Here is a 14,561-nt window from a genome sequence, read left to right on the forward strand (position 1 = left end):
TTCCTCTCCAGAACTCAAAAAAGAAGGCAATATTTCCCAAGTTACTGGTTTCTTTCTTCCCTGTGAACTGCAATATAGAGATTTCAATTAGTCCTATTTTTTTTTCTATTTTATGCAACTTAAATAATGATGGTGTGTATTAAGAATAAGATATACATTTTTGACTTGTGGGGATCAATTTCCAGTAGTAGTCTCTTTTTTTTATTCTTTACACAGTCACAGTACCATACTCATGGTTAGGCCTGGTACAACAGCTGGGGTCCCATTCACTTAAATGGGACTAAGCTACAGTACCAGGTACAGCCACAACTGTTTGTATGGCACTTGACAGTGTAAACAGTAGAAGTACTCTGTGCCTTCAATTAAATGATCAATGGGGCTAAGTGGGCCTGGGATTTGAACCTCCACCATCAAGTGCTGTTTTTGGTTTTCTATCTTTCGTTAGGTTATTTTTTAATTGAATCTCTGAAGTGGTGCTACTAATGTACATTTCCTAAGTCTCATATTTAAAACAGCCACTTCATCTGTTGTTGGCGCTGTTCCTGTGAGTCTCCAGCAGTTTGTGATACGCTGGATCGCTCCAGTGTTTTCTCGGCGAGCCTGTAGTTGCTTTTCAATGCAGGTCTATGAGCTCCTCATTCTGCCCTTGTTCTGGCTCTCATAGACTTGCATTGAGAGCTTGTGACCGTTACCCCTAACTTCCGGTCAAAAGATAATGACGCGGGAACAGAGCGGTGCCGTAAAATGCTGAAGATGATGGCTGGTGAGTGTAATATTAAGTATATGGACCTTGCGTTCGTGGCACCACTCCAGTGCTAAAATAATTAAATGCTGGTATGGCGCTGTAAGGTGCACACTGCTCCCTGCCTCTCGTCTTCTTGCTTGCCGGTGGTGGTGTGCTCATGGAGATTGACATTTCAGGTTGGTGGCACAGCAGAGCCACTTGCCCAAACTGTATGCTCTGTCTCCACTGCTGCAACTAGTATAGACCGCTGCTCCTCTGCAGTTTTGATGGAGCGTAGGGGCTCCAAAGCTTCATGGATCGAGCAAACCGGGCAACTTCAGAGCAGCACTTGCATGGTCTACAGCAAAGAGCTTGCAAACGTGCACTCATTGCCTAGGAAACAGGGCAACTCTGAAACTCTAGAGATTGCTGGTAACTTGGGCAAAGACCAGTACAAAATAAAGTGAATAATTCCTCCTCACTCGTTCTTGAGAACAGAGGATTTTTAATAAGAGGTCAAGTCCAAGCACTTTTACACATTTATGATTGGGAAATCTCCTTCAAAGTCTTATTTTTATATCTTTTCCCATGAAAGCTTGTTATGCAAGATACTTTCTCATAGATTAGTTAACGCTTTTCAATAGGTACATATTTCAAAGTCAGAACTGTATATTTTTGCAAAAGTTTAAGCATGATGGGCGCCAAAAATTTTTTCAACATATTGACAGTAAATGCTATGTAAAAAGAAGAGTGTAAGTCATGGGTTTTCTTCATTGAATTGGCATTTTTATTTTATTTATTGAAATCTAGACAGAGCCCTTTTATGCCAAAAGAGAATAAAATTATTATTTTTATTACTTGACTCAACCTGTTGTTTTTTTTTCTTAAGCCAAGTTTATTGTAAACTTAATTTTTGATTTGCATGAACATTAATTCTTTTTTTTATAGATGTTTGTGATATGTTCTGCATGACTAACGCATGTGTCAACTAACCTCATGAAAGCATAATCTAAGTTGTGTGTTTATATGGTGTATATATGCTTGTATTGGTTTTGATGTCAATTTCTTCCTGAATGTAAAATCTGATCCCATTTTGCAAAGGCAAACCAGAGCAAGTAAAGGGTGAAGATGCAAAAACGTTAAGTACAATAAAGGATCCTTCGAGTGCTGATGATAAAGATAACTCCAGGATGACTCAAATTACTGAGACCACCAAAGACCAAAAGGACCTGCCTCTGAAGAAACCAGCAGATAACACTGGTGTAGATGGAAATATCAATGTGACCACTCAAGCTGCAGAAAGTTGTGTTGAAAACAGAGGTAAACAAGAGACATTGACCACCCCAATCACACCCGAAGATCCAAATAAGACCATAAAGGCTTGTAATAGTAATATAGGAAAAGAGAACGCCAAGCAGGAACTTTCTAATTATTCTGATGCCTCAAAGTGTGCCAGTAAGGGAGTCCTAAATACTGCATGTCCTCAGGATGTTGGGGTGTCACAGAATTCCACATGTGAATTAAGTAAACCTCAATGTCAACCAGATGAAGTTGACTCAAAGAGGACAACAGTTCTAACAGATGTTCCTCCCGACCAGAAAAATGAAACCAGTGAATGCTTGACAATGAAGGAACAAAAATTGGTTGACCCTTTCTCTCCCAGGGACAAGGGATCAGTACATGCTTCTTCTAATGAAATAATATCGGTTAACAATTCTTCTTTGGTTCAAGATAATATTCTACACCAACCATCCCCAGCAGGACAGAAGGTGACAATTGGTGAGCCCAAACTAGATGGGAAAAGTGAAGCTTCTGAGGAACATCATGGGACTTCTAACAATTTGCCTCCAGTCCAAAACAAAGAGATCAATGAATCTACATCTCTCGAAAATGATAAATGCCCACTAGTCTCCAACATTGGAGCCACTGAAGTAACTCCATCAGTTCAGAATGATGGAACCACAGATGTTTCCCTGCCAGATCCAAAAAATGGGTCAGTTGAAGAAGCTTTGCCAAATAGCAATGGACCAACTGATGTGGCACCACAAGTCAAAGAAAACGTATTAAGTGATGAATCAATGAATAAATCGTCTGACGCAACAACCCAGTTACAAACTTCAGGTGGCTCAAAGGTCAAAAGGAGCTCAACAAAAAGTAAAAAGAAGAAAAGGAACTCCAAAAATGAAGAAGGTAATTTTAAAATATTTTTTTTTATTCTTCTCATTCCCCCAACATCTAGATAAATATAAGGCATTGGATTCTGACTTCTGGCTTGTAGGAGGCCATTATAGGGCACACCAAGCAGTGTACTTCTCTATAGTTTAGATATTATATGGAGGTATAAAAGGCTTTTCTTCAAGTTTTCTATATCAGGATAATTGATTCTAGGGGTGACTGACTATCTCCAAGACATTGTAATGAAAGGAGCACAATACATGGCACACTTTGACATATATATGGGACCTTTAACATTATTTTGTAGTGGTGTAGCCCTACAATGTGCATTGTATGTCCCTGCATTGTTTGTACAGATGTGCATATGTTTATTACAGTTGTAAGTTAAAGGAGTAATCCCATCTCCAAGATCCTATCCCAATATCTAGTAGACATAATAGCAAAAACCACCAATTAGAAAGCAAATTAGAAAAACTATACTAGATTATGTCTCTTTCCTCATATGCAGGCATTGCAGAACCTTTGGTATCCATGGTTATGTCCACACATCGAAGTGACTTTTAGCTAGTTGCTAGTGGTCGCAATCATGGATACCTATGGTCCGGCATATGAGTAAAGACCTATCGAATCAGAAGAACTATACTACGTTTCTAATTGGAGGTACTTGCTAATATTCATATTACACCTACTACATACTGGGATAGGATCTTGAAGATGGGAATACCACTTTTAATGAGTCCCTAGTAAGAGATCAAGTACAAGCCCAACCCTCTCCATGACCAGAGTCACAAGGGAACTATATACAGCGTCTGTACACATTTTAAAGGGGTTGTCTCAAGTTCTTATTTGGCTAAAATTGCAGAGTGCTTGTAAATATGAGCATCTTTTGCCATTTCCTTTTTATTAAATGCTCTCTGCTCTCAATGGAGTTTGTTTTGTTTTTTTTGTTTTTTTTTTGTAGTGTGCGGCTTGCCGCTTAGGTTACATGCCACCCTGCAATCTGAGTGTGGCCAGTGTTACCTAGATAAGTAGCTTGCCGCGCTCTGAAGCTGAGTGGATCAGACCAATCGTAAGGCGCCTACACTTTTCCCATGCTGTAGAGGCAAAGCTGTCTTTGCTGGCAGCCTGAGACAGTGTTCAGGTCAGACTAGCAGCACAGTCAGCACTGTCAATTTTCACAAATGCATCTTTGAGCAGGAGGTTGGACCAGATGGCCCAGGAGGTCACTTCCAACTCTACGATTCTATCTATGATTCTATGATCTCCCATTGCAAAGCTGGAAGAGCTGTATGCTCTCAGGGAGAAGTCGAGAAAACACCTAGAATTGTATACGTCTACCTTTCCTTATCTAGGCTTACATCAGTACAACAGATTAGTCCTGCTCCATTCTATAATAATACAGAGACAGCGCTCTGATGTCCCTGTCTCTGTCCTGATCTACACAGGAAAGCTGAGAAAATAGAAAGTGTCAGCCTGATATCATTGTTCAAGTGTTTAGAAAAATGTAAATTCTGTGTGCCTCCATTGATGCAGCATTAAAGAGGTCAGAAAAATTGGTCTACTTTGCAAAGTCTATATATTGATATAAAATATATGTCTGGGGGCGCTAGTACTAATAATGGAATGCCTGCCGCAAGACAGAACAACACACCACAACGTTGTAAATAAAAATAGCAAGCATAGGTATATGTCTGCACTGAGAGATCCTTAATATATCACTTTAAATTAACCCTGAATTAAAACATATGAGCTGGATGGTGGGAAGGTAAGGTTTTATAGTGGTGGATATACATAAAAATATATGCAGAGGCGTTTATATAAAAATGAAAATAAAGGTAGAAATTAGAGGCACAAAAGAGCCCAATGAAGATTTACCTCAGATGTGTCCAGTACAATATGATGGCTTGCATTGAAGAAAGAGGATGATACCTCTGATGTAGTATTCTGCGCTTCCTTGAGGGCAAAACAGGGTTAAAACTCCAACACACAGGTAGCTGCTAGAGCACTGCCCCGGCCGGCCGGTGACAGGCTCTCAAATTAGTCACAGATCCCTCAACGCACTAGCGTGGTTCACAGTGTGGAGCTGCTGGCTGCAGAGTGTCTGCAGGACCTTCGTGACGTCAGTAGTCACGTGGTGGGCTCTGGAGAGCGATATGGACCAATTCCTTTCCTTCCTACCGGTTTTGGAAATGCTCGGTTTTCTTCGTTAGGGATGGTCCATCAAGGGAATGGACCTGCGGTTGTCAGCTTGGCATATTAACCCATTGAATGCAATCCTGTTTTTTCAGTTGAATGCAAATAATTCGACCTCAGGATTAAGTCCCCTCGGCATTAGGGAGTCCAAGTTAAAAATCCATTGGCTTTCTGCGTGAGACATTTTCCTAATAAAATCTCCTCTCCTCCAATCTTTCTGGACAATTTGTAAGCCAGTTATTGTGCAATTAGTGGAGCCCCTATGGTGATCTGCATAGTGTTTGGACAATGGGTGTCCTATAAATTTGCGCCCTAAATTTCTTAAATGTTCATTAATACATACATTAAGTGGACGCTTTGTTCTCCCTACATACAATTTCCCACATGAACATTTTAATGCATAGATGACTCCTGTTGTTACATGAAATGTGATCCTGAATGGCAAATTCCATATTTCCATTAGACACAATATATTGCTTTATGATTTTTAGGGTTTTACAAGTTTTGCATCTCTGGCATGGGTAGAAGCCAGGTTTGATAAAAGGACTCATACATGATCATGATTCTGCAGTATTATTGTGATTTAGTGCGATGATGCTACAAGGTACCCTAGATTTTTAGCCTTTCTATAAATAAATTTTGGCTTCGATGGTAGTACTCTTATTGCCTTATCCTCCTTTAGTATTCCCCAATATTTCCCCACAATATTGCGAAGGATGTGGGTATTGGCATTATATTCGGTTATGATGGAGAAATCACCCTGGGTGTCATTCACTGGGTCATCCCTTTTATTCTGAATTAAGGCTACTCTTGATCTTTTTTAGACTTTGTTACACTCATCTATGAGAAATTGTTCATCATAGCCCCTATTTTTAAATTTGGTTAAGAATTAGCCTCAGCCAAAAAAATCTTGATTTCTGGAGCAATTCCTATGAGCACGTATGAATTGGTTCTTGGGGACATTAATGACTCAATCTGGCAAGTGGCAACTGTCTAGCGAGATGTAATTATTACAATTTGTTGGTTTATGATATGTGCGTGTGTGAACCAACCCTGTTATGAATGAGTCACCGGAGGAGGAAAAAACAAAACGGCAAGCTAAGTCCAGAAAACCGGAGAGGTTGGTAACTAGCGGATTGCAGACCCCTGATCCTATTCACAACAACTAACAGTAGCCGTGGAGCGTTCCTATGATGATCCTAGACGCCTCGTCACAGCCGGAGCGCTAAATAAGCCTTATAGAAAGAAAGGGGAAATCTAAACTGCCCCAGAGCAGACCCCTAAGCAATAGACAGCCCCCAACATGTATTGTCAGTGAAAAAAGATGAAAACACAGACAGAAAGACAGGCAGAGCAAACAATGGGGCCCAACTAACTAGATAGGACAGAAAAGATGCTGGCTGCAATCCGCAAAAACTCTATCAAAAATGTCCCAACACGTCTGATAGGAAAAACGGCCCTGAAGTCACTAGACTTCAAAATCCCTATATCAGCACTCCGATATATTCTGAGGACAGAGCAAAAGAGATTAAACCGATCAGGCACAAAAATGGAAATTCAGCACAGGCCCAGCCGGGGCTGGCTGAACACAAAACTAAGTAAATCAGACAAAATCTCATGGAACAATAGCAGAGCAAAACTTAGCTTTAGAAGACAGGAACTGAACTGGAGTCCAGACCTCAGAGCAGGAGAAAATCACCAGCAACCCTACAGGGTGTCGGCTGCCTTATATCCACTCAGAGATTCCTGATGTCCAATCGCAATCCACCTGTTCAGGTGGCAGGTCTCTCCCATCCAAATCAGCTTCACGACCTCCTTTCACCAGCAGAGGGAGTTCATCGGACACCAAAGGTGAACCAGAAAATGAGCTCACAACACAACCCGTTGTCAATAAAAATATTAAAATCTAAAAAATAGATTCTGTACTGGTGGTTGCCATAAAATTTTAAAATTTTTTATTAATATCAATTAAAAATTCAGCGAGTGTCTCCGGACCACCAGACCAAATGAAAAAAAAAGTCATCAATGAAACGGCGCCATAGGACCAGGTTCGCGCGCAGCACGCCATTGGTGCAGATGTTTAGTTCCTCCCATCTACCCACATACAGATTAGCGTAACTGGGTGCAAACCTGGTCCTCATGGCTGTCCCCCACCACTTGGAGTAGTATCCCGCCTCATACCGAAAATAATTATGGGTTAAAATTAAACTCCATGCATTCTGAAATAAAGGATACTTTATCCACTGGTAATGTAGTAAGCCCATTTAAAAAATATTTGGCTGCTTGTCGGGCCTTTTCATGTTGTATCACCGTGTACAATAAGGTGATGTCTAGTGTTCCTAAAATACAATGTTCACGCCACTGCATATTGTTTAAAATTTGTAAAATCTGTGTACCATCTTTCAGATATGAGGGTAATAATGGAACTATTCTTTGTAGATGAGTCTACATATTTGCTGTTAGGCATTGAATGCCAAAAATGATCGGTCTGCCTGGGGGGTTACTTAAACTCTTGTGCATTTTCGGTAAGTAGTAGAAAAATGGTACTAGTGGATTGTGGGGTATTGATAAACTCAAATTCATGTTTATTTAGGATTCCCAAATCGTAGCCCGTTTTAATGAGGATCCTCATCTCATTCCTATAGTCATCAGACAGATCAGCATATGTTTTTATATATTTCCATATATTTATATCTTTATTCACCACTATAGAACCTTACAGTCCCACCATCCAGCTCATATATTTTAATTCAGGGTTAATTTAGTGTGATATATTAAGGATATCTCAGTGCAGACACATACCAATGCTTAAAGTCTATATATTGCCTGTGTTGGGTATTATGGTGCATCCTCTGTCAAAGGAATAAGGCTCAATGGCACAGACCATGCATAGGAATGGCCCTGAAAACTGTTTTCATGGAAACCTGTTTGGCATTACTCAATCAGTAGGGGCCAAGAATGACCCATATGCCGTCTGTCAAAAGCGATTAGACCATCGGGTGCTAGACTGTAGATTTTTGGGGGGATATTCTGTGTCTTGTCTAATATCATACAAGTCCTAGAAATGGTGAATTTTTCCACTTTCAAGTCAAAATTCTATGATTCTACAAATCCAAATGGGTTTATAATAAGCAAAGCATGTGATTGCTGGATGGTTTTCCTAACAACGCTATGCAGTAATTGTCTCTATCGCAATATTCAATTTTCTCTCTCACAAAACAGAGATTGGAGTTGACTCTGGCACACACAAAACAAAGAGTTGTGTGATACAGTAAGGTATGTACGGAGGTGCAGCTGGCTTCACGTCAACTAATGTCACATATGTCCTCAACAACTGTCACTCCATGCCTTTTACTAGCCCTGCAAATCCAAAGACCAGTCTAATCATACCCTCAAGTGGTCTGCTTCCTGTAGTCATTGTCTCGATTTTGTAACTTACAACTTTATTGATGCTTTATATCTTGTCTCCTGCTTCCAATCCAACGTTGATTAATCAGGAGTGGAAAGGTGGCCAGTGGGGTGTGGTTGCATCTCAAGAACTTAATACCCAACCGAAGAAGAGGCAGCCATGTACTATGGTGTGGTATTTATGTCAATTCACTTGAAAATTCCAAGTGAATGGAAGAACTTCATGAATATCCACTAATAAGATGGTTGCCTTTCCATTTTCTTGGGTTGTTCTGTAGAATTGAAAATGGGGCTTTGACATTTTTTTTTTTTCAAATTGGTTTGTAGGAATTGGTTTTGTACCAGTTTTGCTTATTAAATGTGATTGGGCGTCCTGGTGTAATTGGATATTCTTGATTTTTAGTCAAAGTTATGGAACATCGTAAGATGGTCATACGCCAAGTTATTTTTTCTGACTTGCCCATATACTTGGCATGGTCACTTCAACCATAAATGCATGTATCCTCAAAGGTCTAAAGTTAATGCCAGAAACCTTTTGCAACGATTTTTCCCCTTTTAAAAGGAATCTGTCTGCAGTTTTTCTCCCTCCAATCTATTTATATGTCCATGTAGCTCTTTCAAAGACAAGCCTAGCAATATCTTTACATGTTCAGTCTGTTTCTCCGTTACTGAGAAATCAGTGGGTGAATTTGTATGCAAATGAGGCTATGGTAGATCTGAAACCTCTGTTATTCCAGCTCTATTGCTCACACAGCACCAATGCCTCCTGCTTGACTAACTGCTCCTTTGCCAGAAGTCTCACATCATTGATGCTGTCGCACAAGAGGAAACCGTGCGGGACAGGGAATAGGGCTGGAGTGACAGAGGCTTCAGACCTACCATAACTTTTCAGCCTCATTTGCATATCGATTCAAACGCTGATTTCTCAGTCACTGAAAAATGAACTGGCCATGAAAAGGTATTGTTAGTCTTGTCTTTGAAAGAGCTACATGCACATATAATTTGTTTAGAAGGTGAAATGCAGATGGCAGATTCCCTTTTAAGCATAATCACTCGTATTGAAATATAAGATGCTTAAATACCTGATACAAATTAGATGACTGACAAGTCCTGCCAAAATTAATGACATTAGCTGGCCTTTCTTTCTGTATTGATTATGGTCACTTTTAGGTGCTAAAATGACTCCATACATGGATGGTGGGTCTTAGGGGTTTTCTTACCACAGTTCCCATAAGGTTTTCCATAAGATACCTGGAAGTAACTATTCCTATAAACATATACAGAAACAATAGGTCCCATTGCTACGTGTTCCAACTACCATAATCCTACAGATGTTATTTCTTGATTTCTGCTCACCCTACTGGCTTGTTCTACTTCTGTACAGACTATACAATTTATGTAAAATTTCAAGAGTTTCTTTACCTCTGCTTTTACTTTACAAAATGCTCAGTGTCAACATTTAATGTCCACATACAACAGTACCTTGTGTTTTGTCTGGTCCATGTGTAAGATTGCAGCGATTACACCATAAAAGCTATGGACAGTATACAGTTGTGCTCAAGTTTATATACCCCGGCAGAATTTTGGCTTTCTTGGCCTTTTTTCAGAGAATATTAATGATAACACCAAACTTTTTTCTCCACTCATGGTTAGTGGTTGGGGGAAGCCATTTATTATCAGACTACTGTGTTTTCTCTTTTTAAATCATAATGACAACTCAAAACATCCAAATGACCCTGATTAAAAGTGAAGATGTGACTGAGTGAGTTTCTGGGGTCCAGACAAACTCTTGCATCTTTCATCCAGCCACTTAAGTTTCTGAATTGTGAGTCATGGGGAAAGCAAAAGAATTGTCAATGGCTCTACGGGAAAAGTTTATTGAACTGTATAAAACAGGAAATGGATACAAAAGGATATCCAAGGAATTGATAATGCCAGTCAGCAGCCTTCAAACTGTGATTAACAAATGGAAAATCAGGGGCTCTGTAAAAACAAAGCCACGGTCAGGTAGACAAACAAAAATTTCGTCCACAACTGCCAGGAAAATTGTTCGGGATGCAAAGAAAAGCCCATAAATAACATCAGCTAAAATACTGGACTCTCTGAAAACTAGCATTGTGGCTGTCTCAAGATGCACAATAAGGAAGCACTTGAAGAAAAATGGACTACATGGTCGAGTCACCAGAAGAAAGCTATTACTGCGCAAATGCCACAAAGTATCTCGCCTACAATATGCAAAACAGCACAGAGACAAGCCTCAAAACTTCGGGGTCACCAAGGCCTATGATGAAAGGAACACCATTCCTACTGTAAAGCACAGAGGTGGTTCGCCGATGTTTTGGGGATGTGTGAGCTACAAAGGCACAGGAAACTTGGTCACAGTTGAAGGAAAGATGAATGAAGCACATTATCAGCAAATACTGCTGCGCATGGGGCGTTCTTGGATGATCCAAAACACAAGGCCAAGTCAACCTGTCGTTAGCTACAGCAGAACATAGTGAAGGTTCTGGAGTGGCCATCTCAGTCTCCTGACCTCAATATCATTGAGCCACGGTGGGGAGATCTCAAGCACGCAGTTCATGCTAGACAGCCTAGGAATTTACAGGAACTTGAGGCTTTTTGCCAAGAAGAGTGGGCATCTTTACCATCTGAGATAATAAAGAACCTCATCCACAACTACCACAAAAGACTTCAAGCTGTCATTGATGTTAGAGGGGGCAATACACGGTATTAAGAAATGTGGTATGTAAACTTTTGATCAGGGTCATTTGGATGTTTTGGGTTGTCATTATAATTTTAAAAGAGAAAACACAGTAGTTTGCAATAAATGGCTTCACCCAACCACTAACCATGAGTGGAGAAAAAGGTTTGCTGTTATCATTCATATTCTCTGAAAAAAGGCCAAGAAAGCAATAATTCTGCCTGGGTATGTAAACACTTGAGCACAACTGTTTATGACATTCTAACTATGCATGGTTTGCATAAGGTCACTAGGCTGTACCGTCAATTTGAGCGAATGATATTAACAATTAGAACTGATGTCTCTCCTATTTTTAAAGGTAAGTTTCATAAGGCCATAAGGCATACAACATATAAACTGAAGGATTATGATCTTCGCAATGCATATTATATACATTGCTTTAAAAAAAAATTAGCCCTAACACCAGTGTATTTATTTTGAAAATTGATGTCCTGAGATTAAGGTGACCATTTTATAACGATGAAATGGCTCAAGTGTAATCTTGTAGTATCTGCTGACTCTGTTTGACAGCTGCAGCTTGTACTGAGCAGTGAGACCTCAGCAGGGGGAGGAGGGACACTGAGGAGCTGGTAATCAGGCCCAGATTGAGTTAAACGTTTATACAGTGGGAATATGTACATACTAATTTGCTTTATAAATGTATTCTCTAGTTCAGCCAGTTAAAGGGGATAGCACAAATTTAGCAAGTTATTACATTATCTCAAGCTATGTGTTAACTTTGATGGAGGGATCTTTCCCAAGTGATCCTGAGAACAGGGCTTATAAATCTCTGGGGCTGCCATAGAAAACCGAGTTCAGCCATCTCTGGGGACCCCATAGACAAGGGTCAAATCGGGGGTGCACATTGATATAAAACAGTGAGTTTACTTTTTTTTTTTTTTTTTTTGTGCTCTTCTGCTGCACGCCCCAGCAACATTTAATTCATCCTCTTTATCATTTTCTGTTTTACCAATCATCTGTCAAAATATATGTATCAGATGGTGCTCGGATAATGGAAACCCAATAGTCAAAAGTTGCATTTCTGATTTAATGTCCTTTTTATTCAATTGTAGGTTTCAGGACGAGGAAGATTCCCAAGCAATGAAGACGTTGGAAAGCGTTTGCTTATACTTTACACTGATATCGTATTTTGCTCTCTGTCAACTTGCTGTATATAACTTTCTACTGCTTGATTGTCAACTTTTTTTACGTCACGTTTGAAGAGGCCTTGTCACCAGATAACTGCAGTTTGAATTGTGCTATCAGGTAGATCTTGGACCCGATGAGGCTGGTGTATTTCATCTGAAAAATACACGTTAGAATAAATGTATAATCCTGATATTTAAGATGAGCATTTCACGTATCCAGATGGAGCTGGACTTGTAAAATGCTCATTTTCATATCGGACAGGATCTTTTTTTTTTTTTTCTTTTTTCAAAAAGGATCATACAACCACTCTGACATGGGATTTTAAGAGTACGTCTTTCTCATTAGATCTACGAAATGGAGTTAATATTATAAGTAGGTTGTATTGTGAAATCTGGTGATAGTTAGTTTTCTTTCTTTTTACAAATCCCTTTTAAAAGGGTTTTGCATAGTAGGATGTAGACTGCCTCCCATGTATGACATCATATTCTGCTATTTCCTAATTCCTAGATAGTTATCGGTACACATGCTTACCTGACATTAGTGCATTGCTACCTTTTATCATGGCAGATGAGAATTACGGTACTTTACTTTAGTATGTGACCAGCTCGTAGCAATCACTTCTCTTTTTTTTCATGCTACCTTATATCCCGCAGTTGTAAAAGTAAGGCGCAAACGGGAAGACTTATCACGACTGTCCAGTTCTTTTATGGTGCAAACTTAGTCTTTAAATGCCAAGAATTTACCAAAGTACTTTATGCCATAGGATAAACTAAACAGTTGTTCGTTGGCTTACTTTTTGCCAAAATTGTTTTGTTACACTTTTTTTTTTTTTTTCTCTTTTTCTGCATGTTAGGCCAAACCCATTTCAGAAAGGCCATCTCCCCCCTTGTCAGACAAGTGTCTTAAACCATGTATGGAAAATGGTGTTTTTTTTGGGTGTAAATTATGCCAGAATTGTGGTGAATTTAGCTTGATCAATATGCCCCAATGACTGTAGAACTATTACCATTGTACTCAAGAAGTTTATAGTGTCAGATGTCAGGTTTTGGTTCCCCTTCACAATCTCATTCATTATATATATATGCTCATTGTAATGGTCAATTTCCTGCATTAAAGTGTATAGGCATCCCAATATTTTGATTCCCGGCCGGAACATGAATTGGTTACAAGCAACAGTCAAGAATGAAGAAGTTGAGACTTTTTTTTTTTCTGCTCTACGTCAGTTTAAAAGGCATTGACTCATGGACAGTCTTCATTCTAAATGTCCAACTGTAGTCCAAGGGCATCCTGGGTTAAGGCTCCACATTACAGGCCACACTTTTCCTGAATCACAGGCACCATGAATCAGACCCTGACTTTGTTACTTTGAAAAGCTGGACAGGGAATGTGCATCCGAGTGTGGCAGATTCCTTTTGGGCTTTTTCCTGCCCAGCTCCTCTAGACTGTCAGATCTCTCCATATGTTTGCCATCTGAAGAATTGGGGAGGGCAGAAGCCATCGGTGTCCTGCATCTTGGAATAGTCATTCGAGTGGCATAGTCCCTGGCAGGCTTTTCAAAATATGTTTTAGAGTAAAGTTGCATAACTTTTTTTTTTTTTTTTTGCAGCCAATGTCAGGTTTATGCTGCCGTAGTTAGGACAGCATGAATCTCGTGACCGGTTCCCTACAAAATAAGCCATTGCAAAGAACTGCTGTAAAGCAACACTGGTGTCGACATGGCCTACTATGGTAAAGAGCTGCATAGGAATAGCACAACTGCATTGAGATTCACCCAGTTAGGTTAGTTGACCACCAGGATAAGCGAAGAGGTAGCGTTTGGCAGGTCTGTAGAGTGGCTTCCTTCTAAGAGGAGAATTGCCCCTTTTATGTGTCCTCTAGTGATGAGTGAGTATACTCGTTACTCGAGATTTCCCGAGCATGCTCGGGTGATCGAGTATTTGGAAGTGCTCGGAGATTTAGTTTCTGTCACAGTAGCTGCATGATTTACAGCTGCTAGCTGGCACCGAGGGTCCCCAGGCGAGCTGCCAGGTGGAACCGACCCCTATACAGGGACCGTTAGGAGCAGGCCCAGGGGTTCGAGTACCACGGTAGCCGGTACCGAGAGGGGCGGCTCAGGATGGACAGGAGTAAGACTGAGACTGGAGTAGGACGGCAGGAACACTGAAGGCAGGA

General features: G+C 40.1%; 1 protein-coding gene across 8 annotated transcripts in view; it reads left to right on the forward strand.

Annotated features, from left to right (window-relative positions):
• The window catches only part of INF2 (inverted formin 2), a 100,011-nt gene extending 86,020 nt beyond the window's left edge, over nt 1-13,991 (forward strand). For 7 of the 8 annotated variants that reach the window (XM_073570315.1, XM_073570324.1, XM_073570342.1 and 4 more), the window contains 3 exons: nt 1,826-2,914; nt 8,315-8,368; nt 12,314-13,991. In XM_073570315.1, coding sequence (XP_073426416.1) covers nt 1,826-2,914; nt 8,315-8,367 — 1,142 coding nt within the window. In that variant the 3' untranslated portion in view covers nt 8,368; nt 12,314-13,991. The remainder of the gene's footprint in view (nt 1-1,825; nt 2,915-8,314; nt 8,369-12,313) is intronic. The other variant, XM_073570333.1, reaches the window with a different exon arrangement.
• Nucleotides 13,992-14,561: the final 570 nt, after the last annotated feature.

Source organism: Dendrobates tinctorius, unplaced genomic scaffold (assembly GCF_039654945.1).
Source record: "Dendrobates tinctorius isolate UK_male_01 unplaced genomic scaffold, ASM3965494v1 ptg000006l, whole genome shotgun sequence".
In the NCBI taxonomy this organism is placed as follows: domain Eukaryota; kingdom Metazoa; phylum Chordata; class Amphibia; order Anura; family Dendrobatidae; genus Dendrobates; species Dendrobates tinctorius.